A 23359-nucleotide genomic window follows, 5' to 3' on the forward strand; every position below is an offset into this window, starting at 1 on the left:
TATTTATAATAAAAAGGTGTGTTTATATAATTTGATAAGGACACTATTTTATTTCACATTTTGTACTTACTATTATTTCATCTTTTACTTTTTCAGTTTCTAATACAAACTACATAACCTATGAAGGTAATTTACATTTTTGTTTAAGTTTTCACCAACAAGAAGTATATTCAAGAATGTTAAAACTACGGTAATAAAGAAGACAGGAAAGAGAGCAGAGCAAGCAACTTCATATAACATTATGGTACATACAAAGAAGCTGTTTGGCAGTAGTACATACACACAACAAACAAAGATATTTATCAAAAGTAGGATGTTTTGTACTGAACAAATACATCTTCTACAAGTATTTGTAATAAACTGATACCTAATTGACTGTATTTTATACTTGAGATGATGTAGTCTACCTATTTTGCTCAGACGATGGTAATTCAAGATGACTACAAAAGACGCATACATTAACTGTCAAAAAGAAGATTGATGGTAAAGAACATTCTACAGGGAAACACTACTTATCTAACTTCTACCGATCTACAAGAGAAGCATGTCCCTATAAAATATTTACACTCTTAGAAGTATATTTCAGCGTCAAATGCTGCAGCAACGAGGTTCACCATGGACCCGTCTGTGTCCTTCTCAAACACCGTCTCTTGTTCCCATTTTGCTGGTTCATCATCTCCTGAACCTGCCCGCATCCAAAGTAGACTATGAGAATAGTACTCTTTGATTTTTCTTGTAAATGGTACTCTAGCATGATAAAGATTGCAATCAATGTGCAAAGTTATCAGAAACGTCTATATATTGAATAGAGTGTAAATGCCTTCCTGCCGATGCTGTTGAGGGAACTCGTGCTTGGGTGGAGGGGAGTGGTGCATTTATCAAAACGGCATTGCATAGAATAGAATGTAGAATAGAATCTAGCAGCCACATAAGAACTCCAAGGATCGAGTCCATTGCATCAGATTTTCACTAATGGAGAATACGAAGGATGCTTGAAACTGATAGCATTACAATTATTTTCAAGGACCCTAAAGGAGAAGAAAAGTGCTACCTGATTCTTCTGCATTTCCATTATTTCAGCCTACAGAGTAGAAGAAAAGTAGGAAAGTGTCAACTAAAGGAGAAAACGAGAAAATGTACATGAGATAAGGAGATAAGGAATATGAATTGAGATACCTGCTTCTTCCGCAATTCCTCATTTTCCTCCTTCAGCTTGGCAACTTCTGCTTCCAACTCCATAGTGTATGCCTGGAAAATAAGTGAGTTCATATACCATTCGCAAGATAGACATCTTAGAAAGCCCAAATTGGAACTTCAGGTGGAGCTATAATTCTGTTAGTTTAGTAATTGCAAGCATATTACAGCTTATACTATTGTTTCTTAGAGCACACACTACATTACCTTGCCACAGATGAGACCTTATTAAGCATCTCATGAAGTGTAACTGGTCATAATCTTTCATCTCTTGTCACACTAGACCGTTATCATATTACCATTCGGCTGCATGAGATATCCAATTGTCTTATTATATGTTCATGGAATCCAACACATCCAAGGATGATAAAAGCAGAACGCTAAAGATAACATGCAGACCGATAGAAAGATGGAAGATCGTTATTTTCTTTATCCATGTCTTTGTCAATTAAGGGGCCATTTTGTTGTTTTCTAAGATCTTGGAGAGTAAGTATTGGCACAAACCGAACATAAAATAGGTTGCTGGTTACATCCATATATGGACAGACAAAACCCAAAAGCTTGGTCTAAACATTTACTATATGAATCATTCTCAAGCTTCTTGTGAAGTCCCAAGGAATGACAAATCAGGAGCCAACAATTTGAACAGATTATTGATCCGATATTACCTGCTCTTGACAGCTCCAGGAAGCAGTTACTAAACCAATTTCAGTCAATTTGCAAGGGGCATAAAACTAAAAATGAAAACCTAGAAAATCGGCAGGGTAAACATATGTAGATCCCAAAAGACACTATAGTGGACAGAAAAGGACTGCAGAAGTTCGAAGGATGGTAGAAAGCTTAAGGGATGGGTTTCCCAAAACTACTTAAGTAGCATCGAAGTGGCAGAAGAAGATTAAGCCATTCGAATGGAAACAACTACTCTCTGCAATCCAAATAGAAATATTGAACAAAACTTATTAGCAAGAAACGTTACCAAGAACAGACTCTTTTAATCTATTCATCAACGAGATATCCAATCTCAAAATAAAGCCTGGTAGTCCAGAAGTCTTAAACTAGTAAATATATAGAATCCATGAAATCATATGTAATCGTTTGAAAGTCTCAAGCTAATAGACCAGCCATACGTGTTAACAATTTTACCTGCTTACGAGCCCGCGATCTTGCAGCTGATTCTCTATTCTTAATCATCCTCCTTTGCCTTCTCTCAACAACTTTCTCCAAAGCAGCACTTTTTCTACCCCGTAAGCAGCCATTAAACACATACGGGACAGGTGAGACCGAGGATGTATCTCCATTACTTTTTGTAAGCCCGTCTGATGAAGCTGCAGGAGATCCTGTCGTAACTGTAACACCATTAGCTCCTAAACCAACCATCCCAACTCCTCCACCCTGTAGCGTTACATTTTGGACCATGGAATCGTTGATTGCTGGATCAGAGATCCCAATAATCCCACTCCTGATCCCTGGACTACCCAACTGACTACTCCTTGGAATTCCATACGCCAAGGTAGGCTGTTTGGGAAGGAGTGGTTGCTGTTGTGGCTGCGACAGCTGCTGCTGACTCCCCAGCTGCTGTGTAGCAGATCTAGCCCCATTTACATTCAACGGTAAAGTAGCAGATTGCAAAGCAATCTGATTACTACTTTCAGTAATTCTACCACCCATTAACCCTGCAGTCCCTCTAGCCGGCTGCTGCTGCTGATATCCAAACTCCAACATTGAACCATTCACAGGACGAGATAGATCGCCAAAAAAACCAACATTTTTAGCCTTGGCAGCCAATTGAGTCTCTTCCTTCACAACCCCAGCTCTCACCAAGAACTCCTCAAGAGTAATCTCTCCTAAAGTCTGTTGCCTCTGTGGCACACCAAATCCGCTGATGCTCCCAGTTGCATCTTTTCCCCCACCATATTCCTTCGATATATCCCGCCAAACCTCATCAACCGTCTTCTGGCTCAGCGTTCGAGGAAGGGTCAATGATCCCTGTTTCTGCAAATAGCCACTCCCCTCTTGGCAACCACCACCACTAGTAGATCCAACGTTCTGATTTTCCTCTGCACTCCATATGCTTTTTAGCAACTCATCCATGTTCATAGACCCAAAATCCTTCCCACTTCCTCCAACCGTACTCTGAAACTCCTCAAAAGTCAATGAATAGATCGAGGGCTGCCGCGTCAAAGGAAAATTTCCCGGCAGCCGTCCACCACCACCCGCCTCTGCTGGCGGCTCACTCCCAAAATTCTTGAAGTTTATATTACTCCCCATTTCAATCAAACTCTCCGTCCTTTTACTATAGAATCACCACCATAAGATGAATAAAAAATAACCAAACCTTCTTCAGCAATACTATCTCTAAATATACACCTCAAAATGCAGTATAAGAATTTATATATCTGCAGATTAGACACACAAATATAATAAGAAAACTCAGGCAACAGAAAATCACAATTCTAAGCTCCCACTAAATTCACTATCAAGAATCTCAAATTTTGAGCACATTCCCTTTCGCAGCATAAAGTTTCAAGAACAAGCTCCAGAAGCATCTACCCAGATTTTCACAGACTCCCACATATACATATGCAAAACCAACGAACATAAACGACTGATTCTCCAATAAGCCCACCAAAACTTCAACCCAAGGGGGGTAAAAGAAGAACAGAACCAGAATTGGAAAGCAAATGCAAGCGAGCCCACATGAAATATCTTTAAAAGTGATCAAAGCAAAAGCATGATTCTTCACAAAGTGAAAACAACAAACTTCTTACAAGAAAATATATATATATTTATATATTATATATAAATAAATATCAAGAAACTAAGCACAAGCTCTCATCATTGACTCAATTGTCCGAAAATTAGATACCGGCAAAGAAGTCTTAATTAAGAGATAAGTACAAACTGAAAAAATAAAATAAAAGGACAAATAAACACAAAGTAAACTTTCTATTATTCAAAAATAATAAAGAAAATGTGGAGAAATACTTTACTTTTTCCCTTTTTTTTTCTTTGGGCCCCTTTTTCTCTTTGGCCTGCTGCTACAAATGTTTATTGGGATCTCGCCATGTGTCTTGCTGTGGACTTTCAAGCGGAACTGGGATCACAGGTTATATATATAAAACATATATGAATATGTATATTGCAGTAAAATAATGGAGGTGGGGTCCATCTGGATGAAGCTTGGACCAATAATTATGAAGTAGGAGGGGTTGGTGTGACATCGGGCCAATGCCCAGAAGATAAGTGGGTTTATCTGCACCGCCCACGTATAGTGAAAGCAACGGTGAGATGAGGGTCAAGAGTTGCTTCTTGTCGTTTATGCCCAGGAATGGGGTAATGACGTGCGGCGCGGATTGAGTACGACACCCCCATGGTAGTGGGTGGGTGCGGGTGGTGGGGATTTGGTCTTTTTGTCGATGTTGGTAAGCACTTAGTTCTTTTTATTGAGATTGATCTTATAAATTATTATATATTTTTGTGATCTTATTTGTATTCTATAATCTATACTATTACTTAAGTATCTATAGTTCTATACTATTTAACTTAATTAGAAGAGATTTTGTGAAATTAATTTAATATGTAATTATGCGAAATATAGAGATTCTTTTTATAAGCAGCATATAAATTTATTTCTATTTAATCGATATATATAACTACCAACATTCAAAATATAAACTATCTAATTACCTTTTACTTCCCATCTTTATTCTTTAGACGTTTATAATAATTTTACTTCACGCTACAATTACAATAGAAATATTTTTTTTTAATTAATACTTTTTTTATTCATAAATACATTCATACAATCAAACATAATCTGAATTGAGGTTAGTGATGACATAATGAGTTGACTCAAATAAGGTCCACTTGAGGTTCTCGAGTTGGGTGATGTGTTTACCTGCAATACAAATCAATCGACTTGTTGAAGTGGTCTTCAATTAAAATATTTTATGCCTAAATTAGAATTTACTTAGGATATCATGAGACTACAAAAAGTTAGATCATAACGTAATTCAAGCATACTTTTGTGATTTGATTTGATCGGTATTTATAAAGGTCAAATTGTGAGGATATGTATTGAGCCACGTGTCACTTTGAGAGCCTTTGGACGGAGTTGGTCCCGAATTAATAAAAAACATGCGGAGATCCTCGTCCTGTTTGGTAAATATTTGACTTTTAAGTGCAAAATTGTTAACCCAATTTAAACCTCATTAAAACATATTTATTTTTTTAAAATTTCGTACATGCATCACGTGTATAAAAATGCTAGTATTGAATTATTTAAAATTTTAAATGTATCTACTTCTATAATAATTTATTATTTATTTATTTTATTTAAATACGTTTATTAACTCAAATTATTGATAAAATTGAATCAACTTTTAAATTAAAATGTATTGAAAAAAATATATATTCCAAAATTTTAAAAATTGTAGCTCTTTTAGTTACACTAAATTAGGAGATACACAATCATGTTGGCCACAAAGGACCATTGGTATCATGGTTGGCTAAAATATATTATAGTAGTATTGAGATTGGTCATAATTGTGCTATTAAATGCGCAACATTTGGCATGGTTGGGGGTGACAAACAAAAGAACACACTTGGTTCAAGTGTGACCATTTGTTTCTTTGTCAACACTCAACAATAATTCTGCCCGGGATAAGATAAGAGTTCTTTTTTTTTTAAAATCCCTAGAAGCTGCTCACTGCCCAAATACAAATAGGATTTTTTTTCCAAAAAAATATGAAAATAAAATAACTAGAAATCATATTTGATTTTCATTGAAATTTCTAGTTAAAATTATGTCTCAACGTTGATGTTGGCTGAGGATGGATAAATACTACTTTGGTTACGTTTATATTGGAAAGTATAGAAATAACAACATAACCATGATGCAAAACCAATATTTTTTTCTAATTATACTGGCTCGTCAAAAGTTCAAAAAATAATAATTTTTATGTTTCTCATATTAACATTTGTATACGTGCCTGTGATCATTAAGAATTTTGTAGATCGTTTTTTTTGAACAAGTTGATTACAGTTAGCTGTAAGTTTTAATCATTAGCAAGTATAACTATCAATATATCAATTAAAAAGATTTAAAAAATATTTTTTTTTAAAATAGATAAATTATTATTATCAAAATAAAGAGATGTGAATTTGAATTTACCACATTATGATTATACGAACTCAATTCAATAATTAAATTAGGTCTTATTGTCGACTGCTAATTTGATGGATCAGCATAAATAGAAGTTTATAAAGAAGTGGATACATAAAGGGAAAAAAATCATGCTACCAAAAAGGGCATAGAAACTATGGTACTTAAGTTTCACCAAAATAGAGGAATGATTGTCTTTTACCTATAACGAGAAACTTTAAGGTTGATTGTAATAAGTGGAGTGAGAAGCCTCCATTTGGCATACTTCAGTGACAAAAGAAAACAAGACACTTGGACTCACACTGGTGTTTGGGTTCCTCGTCAACAATCATGATCCGGAAGATGATGTTGTTCTTTTTCTTTTATCCTTTTTTAAAAATAATATGAGTATAGTTATATATAAAATTTCAATAATCAATTATTAATATAAAATAATAATTGAGATCACAACTACTGTTAAAATAAATAGACATATGGATGTTTATGTAGCTCCGATTTTATCAAATTAATTAGGCATCATTGATAGATGATAAGTTTAATCAGCTAAAGAAACGGTTTGAATTCATCAAATCAATGTCAAGAAATGTCCAAATTCCTAGTTAAAATATTGTGTCTACTACCAAAGAATAATGGGCTAAAAATAGGTAGTTTAACATCAAAATCCGAGTTGAAGATTCGAAATCTGAGTCCGGCCTCTGGCTAGTTGACAGCGCTGCAAAAGACAAGCCTTATACTCTCTAGTATACAGCAATGAAAGCACCATCCTGAGAATAACGGGAGTGGGTATGTTGTAAGTTAGCCACTGTTTTGGAGTTGTGGGTCAATTTATGAGCACCATTATACCTAATCATCACTATTCACTACCCTGTTTGTGAGGGTGGTGCAGTAGCGATCCTTTCCCAGCGTGTAACGAATAAATTGAAAGTGCTGGGGCTATTTAGTAATATTACGAGTTTAAGTCCAAAAAGTCAAAAACAAAACCCAATCGATTTTACGCATAAAACTAGACAGTTCCCCTGTGTTATCTGGACGGGTTTTTGATTTGTAAATGATTTGACTTCTCCTAATACCAATCAGATAGTTAAGACGACAGTCCTAGCCGATGCATTCATTCAACATAGACTGTCACTACAAGCATCATAACGTAGCAGAGCTGCAAATCAACAGAATCATCCATAATTGACACACGTTTCCACACCTTGAACTGGAATGGTATCACAGCTTTAGTGTAAGTAAGACTCTCATGCATGTAAACTGAAAAGCTCCAAGTTGATGCTAGCATAAGGTTAATGGTAATAATTGCTGCACAAATTCACGATTTATGTCTTGTTATACAATCTGCTTCGTGCAGCATTTTGTCAAGAGAAACAAATAATGGTCGAAAATCACAGAGACAGAACAGCCTTGGCTAATAGCTGAAGCGAAACTTGCAAAATTTTGCCAAACAAGTTAAACATAAATTTCGATACACAGCAACTATTTCACTAAGTAATCGTAGACCAATTCCACGTAACAGTATATTTTACAAATTTCAATCACCAACTCTAACTAAAACCATAGGCTTTAGACTGGTGGTGGTGCTCTAGTCAATAAAGGGAAAAAAGGATTTCTTGGCACCAAATGCATTATATAGCTAAAATGGTGCAAAAACTTACCTTCAGTAACTACGTCTACGCCTCCTAAAATGCCTGAGAATAAAGCTGTCCGCATAGAGAGGATAGTTTTTTCTTATCAAACCCTTTATGCATTTCCAGTACGAGAAATCGACCAATTCTCCATCTTTCCGAACTATGAATAAGCATCTAGAGCTTTCAAAATTTGGATGGTACCCAATCTGTCAACCAGAAATAAAAATTCTGCAGCTATCAGCTACTGAACTCAACTGTTAAAGATACATAAATTTGTATATACGTAATTATGTGATCAAGAAACCTTATTTAACAACCTGCTTCCTTTGTATTATGAAAAATCGTCTGGGTGAGCTTTTAGGCAGACAATAAGGTAAAAAAGAAAAAACAAGTATACTTGTGATAGGTGCCATTCCCATGCTCCTTTGCCAGATGATACTTTCTATAGAAAACGTGCAAAAATAGACTAAACCTTATAGTGTCTTACCATAAAACTTCACTAATCCAACACCCATCACAAAAAGAAAAGACCATGAATTTACTGAAATACAAAACAAAGAAACACATATTCTAAAATTTTTAATATTTCAATGCCTAACACATGCACATATAAATGTACCGAAAAAATATTAACCTTTCAATAATAATATTATCTCATATTTACAAAGTGATGTTAGTATTATTTTTCAATTTCTTTTATTAATATTTTAAAATTATTAATCGGGTCTACCAGGTCCATCCAATGGGTCTTGGGTCTGGAGCAGGTTTGAGTCCAAAATTTCCTCAATGGAGCGGGTCCCGAGTTTTGGCAAACCCGGCCTATTGCCATCCCTACCCTTGTATAGACTTGCCTACAAGAAAAAGACACGCGGAACCTCATACTTCAATTTTTATTACCAATTTTTTTCTTTCTGAGAATAACTTCGAGCACGAGAGCTGGACAACAAAGTAAGCATTGGCTGCCACTTTAAGGATCATGTTATTATACAACATTTTAGTTTCTGAAGAAACTTAATCATGATGTGTTCAGGCTGTGTTTGACCTTGTACAAAAAGAAAATTCAATATGGAAAAGAAAAAAAGAGGTAATCATGAATTGCATTGGCATGATCTTCCCCCTGTCAATGGAACATTCTGTTTTTGTTCATCCACGAGCTGAGAGTAAGGAACTATGTGTTTTCTTGTCAAATTGCTTCCTCGATGTCTTAAAAAAAAGAGTGTAATAGCCATAACTTTCACAAATAGAGACGAAGCCTATATCAAAAGGCTAATGGTGGGCAAACAGTCTCATATATTAATCATAAAGGGCATAAGATTGTTCAACTAGAAAGAGTATTATGTCTCAGCATATGCTCCATAAGTTCTTCCCATGTTGACAAGCAGTAAACGATTGTTTTGCATATTATGTGGATTTTATGGCATCCCAGAAGCAGCCCCAACCCAACCACTTGATTATGCTAAATCATATTCAGCACATCATAGAACAAATGTAGTATTGTCATACTACAAATACTAAAGCAATATCAAACACATTATCATGGTTTCTAGTAAATTTCTGGATGTTCTCCTGTATCTTCAGATCGTAGTTCTATTATCATACTCTGAAAGGCAATCTAGAAGTGTTTTTCTATGCACTTTTTCGTAAGAATTTCAGCTGTGAAGTTCTTGCCCTACTCATGCTGGCATAGGGGTTTTGAAACAGGAAAAGTTCATAGATAGAATTGCTCAAATTATAGAGAAAGTTCAAATCCCCCCCCCCCCAAACCCCCCCCCCCCCCAATTATTTCTTGGTGAAGAATAACTGAACACAAACAATTGAATTAAAGAATATAAGCAAAAAAAACTAAATGTCAAAATGAGAGAGGGGGAGGAAGGGACACACCGTGATGTAATCAACCCCACATCCAATCTTCTTTTCACTCTCTGGATGATATGGAAGCAACCTCTCCAGAATCATTCTCTCATGTTCAGGACTCAATCTATCACCACTTTCATATCTGTGAAAGACAAATGATAAAATGGGTTTAGATGTCTAGTCTTAAACAATCTACATCATTCATTAGCATCACCCACACTCAAGAATGGAAACAAGATCCCACTTTTGCTCAAAATCATGATTCAGACGTCAAGATCCAATCAACTGGAAAAGTAAAGCAATCTCCGGCACCTTAAAAGGACAAATCGAGCTTGTTTAATCAGTAAAACTTCTTCACATCATACAGAAGTCCTTGCTCTCAAACACAAGTTCCATCCTTTTCTGAATGAGATCCAAAATCCTAATTATAATCCTTCAGGAGACCCAATACAAATATTCCAGTTTAGTAAGCTTGCATCGTCAAAGTTTGCCATCCTAATAAACCATATAAGCAACGATTTAATAATATTGAACTAGCAAACCCCCTTGCTTCTTTAAATTTCACCTGTTTATTTTATAAGAAAGACAAAAGATTTGTTCCACATCATCTTAAGCATGAACCAGCAGCACACAATCAGACACTAAAACTGACCAAGAAATGATGACTTCTAAACTCCCAACAATTATACCATATTTCCATATCCCTTCACAGCCTAAGAACAAAAATGTTACTAGAGTCACTCATGAACAAATTACACGACTTCACCCTACTGAAAATAAAATTTAAGGATTGGAATCAAGGAGCTTACTTTCCAGAGTGAAGAATCATTCTAACAAAGCCAACAAGAGGCACAGTGTCCTCCAAAATCTGGTCCTCCCAGTCTACCCACGTGTCACCATCTCCACTCTTCTTCCCACTTTCATCGTCCTCCGAACTTTCCTTCGCGGACCCATCGTCATCGTTAGCGGGCGGCGATGCCACCACCGGTTTCCTCAGTAAGTCCGCCCCATATGACGCCGCCTGCCGACTGTTCCCAACCGACCCGCCTTCGTCCGACCCGGTGTTTATAGCGCACAACCGAGCTTTGCACAATGGAAAAGATAAAGAAAAAGGGCATAAATTTGGGTTTTTTGAGATGGGCTTGCTGTGGAAGGAACGAATATTAGGTGAATTAGAAGCAGAAATCAAAGCCATCTTATTATGATGGTATAGAATTTCGCTCAACTTCTGTGGTTTTTTCTACACTTCAAAATTAAGACTACTAATCATTTTCTTGATCGTTTCGCAACAGGGGACGGTCGGATCTTCGTCTTCCCTACAGTTGAAGAGTAGAAGATAAAGCTGTGCAAGTGACCGAGTGCGGAAACGGAATGTTTTGCTTGGCGGGGTGGATTTTGGATAACGGATAATGGGTGTGGACTGGAAAACCCGACCCGATACCCACGCTGCAGCGTGCAGGCAAATGCATATACCAAATTAACTAACGGCTTGGGTTCCCAATGGCCTATATCATGAGTGATGGGTCCAGCGGCGAGGCCCAACAATATATCAAAGAGGCTTTAAACAAGTTTTCTCATATCCATCTAAGTGCTTATTTATTTTTAAAGAAAATAAGAAAATTCAACGTACTATCCTTTACGATGGATGAATACGTACACAGCGATACGAAAAATTTCAAATTTTAAAAAATACGATAGGATACTAATATGATTATTTAATATTTTTAAAAGTCGATCCATTATCACATTTTATAAACTTAAGCTTGCTCAAATATTTGTTAAGTTATTAATATTAAATAATTATTTTATATGACAAATGAATTTTTAAATTAGATTATCATTTAACATGTTATCAAAGTCAGACAAAAAAAAAAAAAAAAATCTTGAATTCGCATCTCAATGCTCGGGAGGGCCGAAAACTCTTGAATGGTACTGCACTTTTGCATGGTTTGAAGATAATTTATAAGACTTAAGATCAAATTCTCCTCCTCAGTATTTCTTGAATTGTGCTGAAAAGTGCATAGGAAAAAAGAGGTAAACATCCCTAACATGTTCAGCTTTAGGTTCCATGCTTGTCAAGCAAGATGAAGATTCTCATAATGCTCATACTATATTCTTATTATCATTTCATTTCTACATATGATTAATGAAAAAGATAATGATTGAGTTTAATTTATAGTTGTAAGAATATGAACACTACTGTTACATAAGAGAGTTAAGACAGGGCACGGGATCATTGTCCCCATTATTATTAACATTGATAAGTACAAAAACATGCCCACTACCACGGTGATTACAACTTCAGCCAAATCATAATGATAAAAATTAACTTCAACTCTGATACAACGTTGTAATCATTAAAATATAGACTTCGTTAATTGTTTCTTTTAGACTCATGTTATGGGCATATACCAACTCCCGGAAAAGGAAAAACAACTCAAATTACATATAAACCTTATTGTTTTTTAACTTAGAATCGAATTGAAATATTTGAAAAATATCTCTCACGATATTTTCATCGTAATCTGACTATTCTTTTGAACTAAAAGATATGATTTATACCAAATTTTATGCAAGACCTCTCTAATTACTTTATCAGTGTTGCATTGTTTTAAGATAAAGATTGTCAACACAATGAAATGATACATAGATTAAAGAACAAATATAAAAAGAGTATTAGATATTATTATCTATTTCTAGTATTCGATCATATTCTCAATTTTTATTTAATAAATTTTCTCTCTATTGAAAGAAAATGGAAGATATTTAAGTACCTCTATACATTTCTCCACGTGTTATTATTATTTTGTATATTTTTTAAAAAAATAACTGTATTTTAAAAAAATATATTTATAATTTCATCAAATTTCTTTAAAATACAAGTATAAATGTAATTAATATTAATTATATTTATTATATGATTGAACATACTAGAATTATTTTGCAGGTTAAAAAAGGTGGTGGTGATATTAGTGTGTAGATGGGTCCAAGGGCGGACCAGGCGGAGCATAAGACAAGCTATTACTGTCTTGGCCGACAATCCCAATTACCGAGTCTTCCCTTTGTTCTTTTTAACCTTCAAAGTTCCAACATCGTACAGAGACGGGGAAAGAAAGAAAGAAACCAAAATTTATTATTATTATTAACAGTCTTGGATTGGTTTTACTCAAACAAATACGCATTGCCTTTACTCCAACTCCAATCCTCTGTACACAAACTACTAAATTATTCATACAGAACCCGGAAACTAGAACAAAATACACATCAAATTACAGCTAAGTCTCGGCTTGCACAGTCTGCCAGTTCACAGCCCATACGTAATAACAACACATTCTGATCGATCTCCCATCGAAACTCCAACCTAAGACAACACAGACTTCAATATAACTCTCTCTTCTCTTTTTCATCGCTTTAATTTCCCCTCTTTTTCTTTCTCCGTTTCAGCTCTCCACTTTGCTTCTGCTTCCAATTACTGCCCACTTCTTTTCTTGATTGTTCTCTTGTTTTCAAGAAAAAAAAAGAGTGTTGTCTTAAACTGTGACTGTCTTACTCTAGTGTTGTTATTGAGCTAGGACTTGTTGATCTGGGAGAAGTATAGTGACTAATGGAGGGCGGAGAAGGAAGCCCCGGGAGAATGGAGGGTACGAAGATGAGGCTACAGGCTGATCGGGCCTTCAGTTTAGAGCCCGATGAGGCGGTGTCGTCGCCGGTCACTCGGCAGAAAGCTGCCGCCGCGAAACAGTTCATTGAGAATCATTACAAGAATTATTTGCAGGGCTTGCAAGATCGCATGGAGAGGTGAATTCTCTTTCTGCTTCATTTCTTGCGTTAATGCCGGCTTTGACTTCGGTGAATTTACCCTTTTTCTTGAAGTAATACTGCTAACTCTAAAAATTTAACTAGATAATAAATGTAAGAATTTTGTATTTTGAGAATGAATATGTGTACATCAATGTGTGTTTGCAAAAGGGTTCTGTTGAATTTTCATTTTTCTTCCTTTTATTTGCGTGGTGATTTAGGAGGAGAGCTTTGCAGAGAAGGGCGCAAGAGGCTCAGGTATCTAGCGAGGAGGAAGAGAGAATGCTGAGGAATTTGGAGAGAAGGGAAACTGAGTATATGAGATTGCAGAGGCATAAAGTAGGCATCGATGACTTTGAACAGCTGACTGTCATTGGTAAAGGAGCATTTGGCGAGGTATTCTGATTTTCTTTCCAGTCTAACAATCTTGATTTGCAAGTTCCAGTTTTTGCACATTGCATTTGCATTTGTAGAGTTTTAATCAGTTATTTTTCACTTGATCTAAATGGTTAAGGAGAGGATCTCATTGTGTGGGGTAAGAAATATGAAGAACTGATCCGATCTCTCATAGAATTCAGTGCCATCTAGAGTGTAGAGCTGTGGAATGGAGTAATTGTAAACAATTAACAAATTTTAAAAATAATTGAATATTCTTTCAGCATTTATATAGTAGTTGTCCTAATAGTTATATCTTATCTTAATCTGTTCAAAAACCTAACAGACTGTGCTTTTCCTATATGGGATTTGGTTATCTGGGATTCGAATCCCAGATCATCTTTTCTTTTGGTTATATTTGTAGTATTCTTGTAAGTTCTAAGTTTATGATGTCGGAAGTGAAGTTTGCTTTAGGATTTGTGAGGCCTTGCACCTTTGTCAATTGTATGATTGTCCTTCTCACACGAGCAAGAATGAGTACTATCTCCATTTCATAATGATTGTGTAGATTAGACTAAAACTGGTCATTTAGCTTAAGATTGAACTAACGATGGGTGCCATTTTTGTTGGTTTTGATACAATTCATAGAATATTTCAATCCCTGCTAACTATTATCACTATAAACAGGTTTTTGGTGTTAAAAGCCTCAAACAAGTGATGAAATAGAACTTCAAAAAGCCCCTTGACTGATAGAGAATGCATAAAATCCAGTTCATCTATACATAATGCAGAGAACTTGGCTTCTGCTACTTTTCTGCTCAGTTTTATCAAAATCTTTAGAATGGGGCACGAGGCATTGTGTTGGTTGCAATATTTCTTACTAAGATGACCCACGTCATATTTGTTGAATGCTTAATGTTCACTAGAAGATGTATATATATATAAGAAAAGCATCTTTATATGTTTTATTTTCACAGAATTAGCCATGCTCTATATGAGACTATGACTCGCATGTGACCTGGTGAAGTGGTGCAGGTGAGACTATGCCGTGCTAAAAATACAGGAGAAATATATGCCATGAAGAAATTGAAAAAGTCAGACATGCTTAGCCGTGGACAGGTTAGAGAGTAGAATTCACACTGAAAAAAGAAAGATACAATATTGTCAACTACTACATCTGAATTCTACTTTAATTTATAGGTTGAGCATGTTCGATCTGAGAGGAATTTACTAGTGGAGGTTGATAGTCGGTGCATAGTGAAGCTCTTTTATTCCTTCCAAGATTCTGACTACTTATACCTTATCATGGAGTATTTACCTGGTGGTGATATTATGACTTTGTTAATGAGAGAGGATATTCTTTCCGAAGATGTTGCCCGGTTTTACATTGCAGAAAGCATTCTTGCTATCAATTCAATCCACCAGCATAGTTATGTACACAGGTAAACATATACATTTTATTTAAACTCAAATGAATGATAAGCTCCATTGAAGAAGTTACGTCTATGGTGATGATTTTTGCTGGCTTTACCTTGTGGAATAAGATCGTAGTATGAACAGAAAAGGCTGACATCTTATTAAGCTGAAAGATACCTTGACATAGTAATAACTTGAAAGTCTTTAAATGCTGAATGCTGGCAAGGGTTTGTTATTTACAAAATGCTTGTGATATGACCAAAAATCCAGTGAAGTTCTCCATGAACTTGATCGAAATTTATTTTCATACCGTTATCCTTCGAAAATGCTGCAGAAAGGTACAACAATGTTATAGTTCTTGCTCAATAGCTTTGCCATGTGTAATTACACTGGAAATCTTGTAGATTATATTAGCGCCAAACCTTTATTTTCACTGCACTTTATTCCTCCAAGGCCGGTTTTCCCTTTCTTTTTATAATTTATTATTTTAACCCAAAGCACTGAAATACCGAAGCCAATGATATAGATGTTTACGTTGGACCTGTTGACTAGTGTTTTCACATTTAAATGAGTGGTTATGCTTATCTGTTTTATGGAACATGTATTCATTCCAAAAGTTTTCTTGCTGTAGGGATATCAAGCCCGATAATCTGATATTGGACCGAAACGGGCATTTAAAGCTTTCCGATTTTGGTTTGTGTAAGCCTCTGGAAAAATATTCATCAATGTTGTTGGAAGATGACGATTTTACCACTCAGGACTCTACAACCGATGGTGAAGGGCATACAGGCGCAGAGACTGCTCCTTGGTTAATGGCGAAGGAGCAGTTACAGCAGTGGAAGCGCAACCGTCGTGCCCTGGTAAGCTTTCTTATTCCAATTTTCTTTATGTAGTTGTGCATATTGTTGATATTTTCTTTCCAGTTATTGTTTTCACTATTTTATTTGTGAGAAAGTTTTCAGAACAAGAAAATTGTATACTTCATCTTGCAGGCATACTCTACTGTGGGAACCCTTGATTATATGGCACCTGAAGTTTTGTTGAAGAAAGGATATGGAATGGAGTGTGACTGGTGGTCGTTGGGGGCAATTATGTATGAGATGCTCATTGGTTATCCTCCCTTCTGTTCTGATGATCCTAGAATGACATGCCGCAAGGTATCCTTGATCTCATAATTTATTCTTGATTTATTGCATATATTAAATCTTATGGACATAAAAAATTGGAATTCATATGCTACTCCTGTGAAACTATCATTGGAGATTCCTTTCCAAAGGACATGCTTTTGGAGTCACTGTCCTTTCCAAGCTTTCAACTAAATCAAATTAGTAGGACCTTGTTCGGGGTGAAATACTCTTAATCAGGCTAATAATTTTGTTAAAATACAACTGAAATCTTTGTACTTGTTAGTTAAACTAATTATGTTCCTCCTTTTTGTATCAGATAATAAACTGGAGAGCATGCTTGAAGTTCCCTGAAGAACCAAAAATCTCTGATGAGGCAAAGGATCTGATCTGTCACTTGTTATGTGATGTTGACAAAAGGCTGGGTACTAGAGGCGTTGAAGAAATAAAGGTATGCAACTGTTACAACTACCATTCTGATACAAGGGTAAAAATTTATGCTTTTGGCATTTATAGCCGAAGCTTATTAATATCATAATATCTTGAGGTTATTTCAACTTCAGGAACATCCATGGTTCAGAGGGGTTAAATGGGACTCCCTTTATGAAATGGAAGCTGCCTATAAGCCGACAGTGAATGGAGATTTAGACACACAGAATTTTGAAAAGTTTGATGAAGTGAGTTTTCCCTATAGATTTTTGTCAGCTTTAGAACTTTGCATCTGAAAGCATACGTCATAGAAATTGTGCAAAGAGTTTTGGTTATTGTGAACGATCATTGAATCCTATGGCAGTGGAAATGCTAGCTGTAATACCTTTTCCCATAGTTTCTAATAATTTCTCCAATGTTTGTGCCTCTGTTTCTATCTTTTCTCAGGGAGAAAAGCCACCATCTAATGCACCAAGAGTCGGACCTTGGAGGAAGGTAATGGAATTATCTTTACATTTTTTACTACTTTGACTGAAACTGTCAATCAAAATGTGATCTTTTAAAGAAGATTCCACAAATAATTGCTTTCATACAAGACCCACACTGTGTAGTGGACACTGCCGAAATGATCACTGAGGGTAATAACTTAGTTCACCAATAAATTTCAAGGGACATTTAAAGTAGTTGATTATGTAAAAGAATGGATCTTCAGGTTTAAGAATCTTTATTTTGCTGCTATGTTAAGCTGTTTTGATTCTTGCTGATATGATTGGAAAGTTTGGAATTGCGTGTGCATTGATTGATAACTACGATGTTACGTTACAAAAAATTAGAAGAATATAGTTGACGTGTTTTCTCCTCTCAAAGCGTCATTTTGAGATCAAATTGGAGCTTCTTGTAAGAAACTAAAATTTTGATTAGGCAACTCTTTGGAGCTGGTTAATGTCTCACAAACTTGAGGGGTATACTAGGGAAAGCATTGCTTTAGACATTTGAAGAAATTTTCTCAACTTGTTTTGCCAGTCTCCTATTTGTTATAAATTAGGTAACCTGAACACAAGTTACGGCTCTACATTTGAAGAGTCTTTTCTTCTCCTTGATGAATACATACTTTGATGGGCAGATGTTGACATCAAAAGATGCCAATTTTATTGGATATACATTCAAGAAATCCGATCTCCTGAAATCAGCTGGAACTGCAGGTATGCTATTGAAAAGTTGCGGAATAGTGGATTTACTTTTCCAATCCTGCTTTGATCGGCATCTCTAAACTCTAACACAAACTATTCCAAAAATGCTCATAAAAAAAAATTTACGTTCATCTGGTTGAAGTCTGTTTATCAGCATAACCCTCAAGTTTACAATCAACCCTTTTGAGAATCCTTAATTTTGAAATCTACAGCCATTTTCAGATCATATTCTCATTTCTGAGCCACAATGCATTTGCACGACTCAGATCTCTAATATTACATGCTCGTCTGCTGCTAAGGATTGAGAGCAGACATTAAATTAGAGATATCCAGCAATGCTTGTTTGTTTCTTTCTCGCATTTTCCTGATACATAGTGTATATTATGATATCTACTGATCTCTATTATACCATGGTGGTCATGCAGGAATAGACGTGAGCTCAAATGGATCTTCCAAACCTCCATCTCTAATGTCACTATTTGGTAATTCGACCCTTCCGATGCTCTTTTCAAACTTTTTATGTTAAGTAAACAAGCAAAGGTTTCATTCATCAAAATTGTCATAAACAATGACATTCAACCGGTGTGCCGTTCTAGTTATAACATATGTTCCCTTCGTGTAAAGTCACATACTACCTGGTTTGATGTCTGAAATCAGGCGTGTAATTGCCTTCTTACATTTTCTCCCTTGTGATTGTCCAATCACAGGCCAGATAGACCTGCAAGACACTGTAATAGCCGAGGATGACCCGAAGCCACAAACTTGACTCATTTACATGAATATTGATTCTTCAAAGAGGGGTTATCTGCAAGGAAATGCTAATTTCTGTACAGAGAAGTTCATCAGTTTTTGCAGCTGGATACAATTTTGTCCAATTTTTCCATTGTTTTTGTTTCTTCCGCCCACGTAAAGCCAATAAGTATGTTAAGTTCATTGAATACTTTTTGTTTTGGTGGGAAAACATTTATATTTGCAAAAATAATACTTTCCATAATTCACAATATTATTATTATTTCTGATGATGAGTAGCTTATTCTTTTCTGCAAAATGGTTGATTTAGACTTTGTGTTCATGTAATTTTCTTTTGAGGCCAGATATTCTTGTTGCACCTCTAAGAATGAACGAGCGAGGCATAAGAGTCCAGTTCTTCTAGATAGTGGAGTTTATGAAGATGAATTCGACCTTGTAAAAAAGGCTACTTTTTTTTTCCTTATATATATATATATAATTTAGTTTCTCCTTGCCAACCAAATGAATATTGACAAAAGTATATACTCAATTTGGCAAATATTTCATATGGATGGCACATAAATTACTATCAGTAGCAGATAAGAAATTTGAGCGGGTTTATAAGTTTCAAAAACTTCTCCTTCATAATGAATTGCTTTTTTAGGATAAAATCACAATTCTCATATTAAATCAAAACGATTTGCATGTAACGTGGCACCAAACAAATCTTCAGCTGCCATATTATTTAGCACCGTCTATAAGAATGAAATCATGCCTCGTCTCCTCAGGAGCGCCTGGACCGGTATTAATCGGAAGCCATAAAAATAAAAATAGGAGCAGGTTGAAAATGGGTGACCTTTTATGTGAAGATTAGTACTGGCACTTTCAAAGCTAGCACCCGGGTTAGAAGCGCACCCAGAAAGAGTAAAGATTGAATTGAACTTTTGTCCTGTGGCAGTTTGAAGTACAAAGAAAGCAAACTACTTTGATGTTTGGGGTGGGGGCAGTCAGCAGCAGTAGCAGGGAGTAAAGCCAAGAAAGATATTTTTGTGAATCCCTATAAATGACTTTGATATTTTAGGACCAAAATATCTGACCCCCTTTTTTAATATTGTTTTACTGACAATGTGACCTTAGCCGTGATGAGCCCACATGTTGTCCCACTGACACGTGTAAAAGCGGCGACAGCTGGCATCTCCTTTCTCCCTTTTCTCAAGTGAAATGGAACCCCCCCAACTCAAGAAAATCAACAAAGGCCATAGCCCAGAACCCAACACTGTTTCTTGAAATATTATAACTTGTATCAAATTTTCTAGAATTTCGGGTTATGGAAGATTCGGTGGATTTGTATGGGGTGGGTGCAAGAAACTGTCATGATGAGCAGGAAGAGACTTCGAGTTTGGTGGTAATTTATTCTTCTTTTGATCTATTTTGAATTATTATTTTCCCATTTTGTCGGTTTTTGGTTTCTTTTTCGAACTTTAGTGTTTTCATTAGTATGTGATTTCTGGTTTCTGGAGAGGTGCTTTAAGATTGGTGGTTGGTTTTCTTCTTGATTAAGAAAGATACCTTTTTTGCTTAATTTATTTTGGTGGCTTGTCCAAATTTGTTTAGTATAGTAAACCTAGATTCTTTTTTTATTGTAATATTTCTTTTTGGGGCTTCCGTGGAATTTGTGACTAGTGATGAAAAGGGTGTTTTTTTTTTTGCTTGTCAGTGTTTGAGATTGTCTCCATCTATGTTCTTCATAGTTTGAATTGAAACTTTATGCTGTCTTATCCTAAATGTTATTCAGCTGTCAAAATATTTTCAAGAACTACGAGATGTCCTGCGTTTTTGGTGTTCGATTTTAATTGTTTTGGTTAAGATTCTGCGGGCGAGCTACGCAAGTCTTTGTTTCGGTATTTCTACATGTGTGTATGTTGAGGGTCAGTTTGGGGTAAGCTGAGTAGCCGACCTAATGAACATGGTACTCTAGTAATCTTTATCAGGTCAGCTGGCTCATCCATGATACTGCTGCCTAGGATGTTTCTTGAGTTAGCCTTTTTGTGCGAATTGCTGAATTCGTAATGATTTCTGACCATTGAGAATGTAATATTTCCGTTGATCAGATTATGTGCCAAGAGTACTTTAACAAGTTTGATTTTTTATGCTTAATTCTTGTGTTAATATGCGGTCGGATTCCTGCCTGATGGAAGTCGGTCACTATTGTCCTTATTTGTTGACGCATTTTGTTCTTTATATACATTAGTTACACGGATTTTGCCTTGCGATATTTATATTCTCTTACAAGAGTTCCCCGTTCTTGTTTGGACAATGTCATTTCAGCAAGCTCCGGCAGCAGAGACAGAGCCCACAGAGTGGACAGATGAGAAGCATAGCTTGTATCTGAAATCTATGGAAGCTACATTCGTCAACCAGTTGTACAAATCGTTAGATTTGTTTGCTCGGCAGTCTGAGAAAAATGGCTCGTCGGGATCAAAATCATCCAAGCCAAAGCAGACTAGCATTCGTGCTCCTTCTGGCCAGGTTTGACCTTACATAGCTATGTTCCAAAGTTGAGTTGATTACTAAAACGCCTTCTCTAGCATCTTATTTGCCGATGCTTTCACCTATGTAGTTTAAGGTTCTTCGTGATGGCTGCTGGTCTAAGATCGACTTCAAGAGAGATGAAGCAGAAGTTAACCAGGAAGAGGAGTCTGGAATTCTTTTGGCAAATCCATGGATCCAGCACTATAGACATTCAGAGAAACAAGATAACAGAACATTTCCAGCTTCCTGTTCAAAAGCTCCTTTAGCAACTACCGTAAATCAATGTTCTGCACAGAACTTCCAATTATGGCGTCAAGATTCTGTAGGAAGCAATACAGGTAGCTCTCACTCCGATCTCTTTCTGTAATAGCTCTTCTGTGATGACTACAGTATACTACTACTGATATATAGCCTGTGATGGTTTACAAATCACATGGCTATGTGTAAATATATAGAAGTCATTAAATTAGTTCATTTACTGACTGAAAGTGTTGAGTAAGTCAAATCAAGTTATCAAGAGAGAAATTTCCACGAGAATCAAAAGGAAATGGAATCCGTCTTGCTCTGAGATCAGACTTGGTTTTTGAAGCTGTATGCTGATACTATGTTAGTGCAGTAAAGTGAGCATGACTGTTTGAAAAATTGCTAGGTTTCTTTGTTACTTATGTTGATCCTTTGAATCAGAGGTGACAGATCAGAACTTTAATGATGATGATCTCGAAGAAGAGAATTGCAGGAGGATATATGAAATAAAGAGGAGGAAAACTTCAACTGACACAGTTCCAAGCAATGATCAGGTAATTAAACAGGCTCTTTCCATGGCAAACATGTTTAAGATGTTGATCTGTATCCAGTAAACAAATCCATTAGACAGTGGAGGCCTGATCTTACAGGATTCTCTTTGTTCTTTCTTTCCAGGTTGTCCCTTTTGAAAACATCGTACAAGCCAATGATGTTGTTGAAGATCGTACACATCCTTAAGATTAGGGTCCACTGTATCTCGTATAAACTATGGTCTCTGATGTAAACAGGAGATGCTGAGTCATATTGATTTGAAACACTATGACTTTGTAACTTTATATCAAATGCTGAGGAGAGCTGCCGGAGGGTTCAGGTGGAACAACCTTTTCAGCATTACAGCAGACGTAGAAAGGGATAATGCTGGAAACCCGTCCTACAACTTCCCTAATCAACCAAGCGGAAGGAACAAAATTTTGATAACTCTCCGTAACTGCAGAATCTGGTCCGGTGCTCGATTCGGAAAAGATAATTTTGGCAGGTTTTCATGTTTTTGGAGCTCTACTTGTAGCCGACAATAGTTTGACTACGAGCACGGGGAGCACCTTGGTCATAACTGTTGTGTTAACTTCCTTAACATGATAATGTTTTGGTGAATTCTGTACAGCAGGTATTCGTCTTGAGTTCTTCTGTTTCTGTCCTGGTGGGAATTGGGAGTGAAACACAAGATGATAAATGAATTGAAACAGGGAATTATTGTGTTTTTAAATTGCAACAGCTTGTTTCTTCTAGTTATGTGATCTAAAAAATATTAAAAAATTACGTTATACATGTTATTTAATTAATTTAAATAAAGTTGAGATAAAAATTTGTCAAACCCATAGTAGCATGGGAAGTTTTTGTTGAGATCCGATTTGGTAAATCTGAAGTAATTATATGGTAAATATAATGTACTTTCTATATGATTGATATACAATTTGAAAGAAGTTATTATTACATTTGCATTGTAATGGAATTGATTTGAACGAATTAAGAATTTTGCTAGATAACTACGGCCAGCAATGCACGTATTACTATAGTTAGAAAGTTGTCCGAGTTAGGAAGATCAAAGATAATGTTCTTGGAAGAGTATTTATCTTCTATATACAGTAAATTTTAAATGAAATTGAGAAAAAAATGAATTTTGTA

General features: G+C 35.9%; 4 protein-coding genes across 9 annotated transcripts; 2 read left to right on the forward strand and 2 right to left on the reverse strand.

The window, feature by feature from the left end:
* Positions 212 to 4287, reverse strand: LOC105159163 (bZIP transcription factor 23). 2 transcript variants are annotated; one of them, XM_011076125.2, is made up of 5 exons: positions 4185 to 4287; positions 2338 to 3590; positions 1177 to 1248; positions 1052 to 1081; positions 212 to 685 (listed from the first exon to the last, which is right to left on the reverse strand). In XM_011076125.2, exons 2-5 carry the CDS (start codon positions 3460 to 3462, stop codon positions 611 to 613), a joined length of 1302 nt encoding a protein of 433 aa, XP_011074427.1. In that variant the 5' UTR covers positions 3463 to 3590; positions 4185 to 4287; the 3' UTR covers positions 212 to 610. The 2 variants fall into 2 exon arrangements, with proteins under 2 accessions (XP_011074427.1, XP_011074426.1); XM_011076124.2 differs by lacking the exon at positions 4185 to 4287 and having other exon boundaries at positions 2338 to 4054.
* LOC105159164 (protein DCL, chloroplastic) lies at positions 7768 to 11270 on the reverse strand. Of its 2 annotated transcripts, XM_020692281.1 has the most exons (4): positions 10650 to 11270; positions 9868 to 9982; positions 8717 to 8837; positions 8062 to 8192 (listed from the first exon to the last, which is right to left on the reverse strand). In XM_020692281.1, the coding sequence occupies exons 1-4, from the start codon at positions 11033 to 11035 to the stop codon at positions 8170 to 8172; spliced, it is 645 nt and encodes a 214-aa protein (XP_020547940.1). In that variant the 5' UTR covers positions 11036 to 11270; the 3' UTR covers positions 8062 to 8169. The 2 variants fall into 2 exon arrangements, with proteins under 2 accessions (XP_011074428.1, XP_020547940.1); XM_011076126.2 differs by lacking the exon at positions 8717 to 8837 and having other exon boundaries at positions 7768 to 8192; positions 10650 to 11244.
* LOC105159165 (serine/threonine-protein kinase tricorner) lies at positions 13061 to 19142 on the forward strand. Its single transcript, XM_011076128.2, has 12 exons — positions 13061 to 13638; positions 13860 to 14034; positions 15049 to 15132; positions 15214 to 15455; positions 16061 to 16289; positions 16422 to 16586; positions 16873 to 17004; positions 17117 to 17230; positions 17430 to 17477; positions 18106 to 18184; positions 18598 to 18654; positions 18880 to 19142. Exons 1-12 carry the CDS (start codon positions 13445 to 13447, stop codon positions 18936 to 18938), a joined length of 1578 nt encoding a protein of 525 aa, XP_011074430.1. The 5' UTR covers positions 13061 to 13444; the 3' UTR covers positions 18939 to 19142.
* Positions 19942 to 22933, forward strand: LOC105159168. 4 transcript variants are annotated; one of them, XM_020692409.1, is made up of 5 exons: positions 19942 to 20306; positions 21230 to 21430; positions 21522 to 21771; positions 22127 to 22230; positions 22352 to 22933. In XM_020692409.1, exons 1-5 carry the CDS (start codon positions 20229 to 20231, stop codon positions 22412 to 22414), a joined length of 696 nt encoding a protein of 231 aa, XP_020548068.1. In that variant the 5' UTR covers positions 19942 to 20228; the 3' UTR covers positions 22415 to 22933. The 4 variants fall into 4 exon arrangements, with proteins under 4 accessions (XP_020548068.1, XP_011074431.1, XP_011074432.1 ...); XM_011076129.2 differs by having other exon boundaries at positions 19954 to 20306; positions 22118 to 22230; XM_011076130.2 differs by lacking the exon at positions 19942 to 20306 and adding an exon at positions 20590 to 20892 and having other exon boundaries at positions 22118 to 22230.

The sequence above is a fragment of the Sesamum indicum genome, linkage group LG3, assembly GCF_000512975.1.
Source record: "Sesamum indicum cultivar Zhongzhi No. 13 linkage group LG3, S_indicum_v1.0, whole genome shotgun sequence".
Classification (NCBI taxonomy): Eukaryota; Viridiplantae; Streptophyta; class Magnoliopsida; order Lamiales; family Pedaliaceae; genus Sesamum; species Sesamum indicum.

Excerpts from the sequence above, each read along its gene's own strand:
- LOC105159164 (XM_011076126.2), bottom strand. The coding sequence starts at position 11,035 with ATGGCTTTGATTTCTGCTTCTAATTCACCTAATATTCGTTCCTTCCAC. Across the intron at positions 9,983-10,649 it reads ATGATTCTTCACTCTGGAAA|ATATGAAAGTGGTGATAGAT; the intron begins GTAAGCTCCTTG and ends TGTCTTTCACAG. Across the intron at positions 8,193-9,867 it reads GTGGGGTTGATTACATCACG|ATTGGGTACCATCCAAATTT; the intron begins GTGTGTCCCTTC and ends TCTGGTTGACAG.
- LOC105159165 (XM_011076128.2), top strand. The coding sequence starts at position 13,445 with ATGGAGGGCGGAGAAGGAAGCCCCGGGAGAATGGAGGGTACGAAGATG. Across the intron at positions 16,290-16,421 it reads AGCGCAACCGTCGTGCCCTG|GCATACTCTACTGTGGGAAC; the intron begins GTAAGCTTTCTT and ends TTCATCTTGCAG. Across the intron at positions 17,478-18,105 it reads GAGTCGGACCTTGGAGGAAG|ATGTTGACATCAAAAGATGC; the intron begins GTAATGGAATTA and ends TTTGATGGGCAG.
- LOC105159163 (XM_011076125.2), bottom strand. The coding sequence starts at position 3,462 with ATGGGGAGTAATATAAACTTCAAGAATTTTGGGAGTGAGCCGCCAGCA. Across the intron at positions 1,082-1,176 it reads AGGAATTGCGGAAGAAGCAG|GCTGAAATAATGGAAATGCA; the intron begins GTATCTCAATTC and ends TCTACTCTGTAG. Across the intron at positions 686-1,051 it reads TGGAAATGCAGAAGAATCAG|GTTCAGGAGATGATGAACCA; the intron begins GTAGCACTTTTC and ends GGATGCGGGCAG.
- LOC105159168 (XM_011076129.2), top strand. The coding sequence starts at position 20,229 with ATGGAAGATTCGGTGGATTTGTATGGGGTGGGTGCAAGAAACTGTCAT. Across the intron at positions 21,431-21,521 it reads TTCGTGCTCCTTCTGGCCAG|TTTAAGGTTCTTCGTGATGG; the intron begins GTTTGACCTTAC and ends TCACCTATGTAG. Across the intron at positions 22,231-22,351 it reads CAGTTCCAAGCAATGATCAG|GTTGTCCCTTTTGAAAACAT; the intron begins GTAATTAAACAG and ends CTTTCTTTCCAG.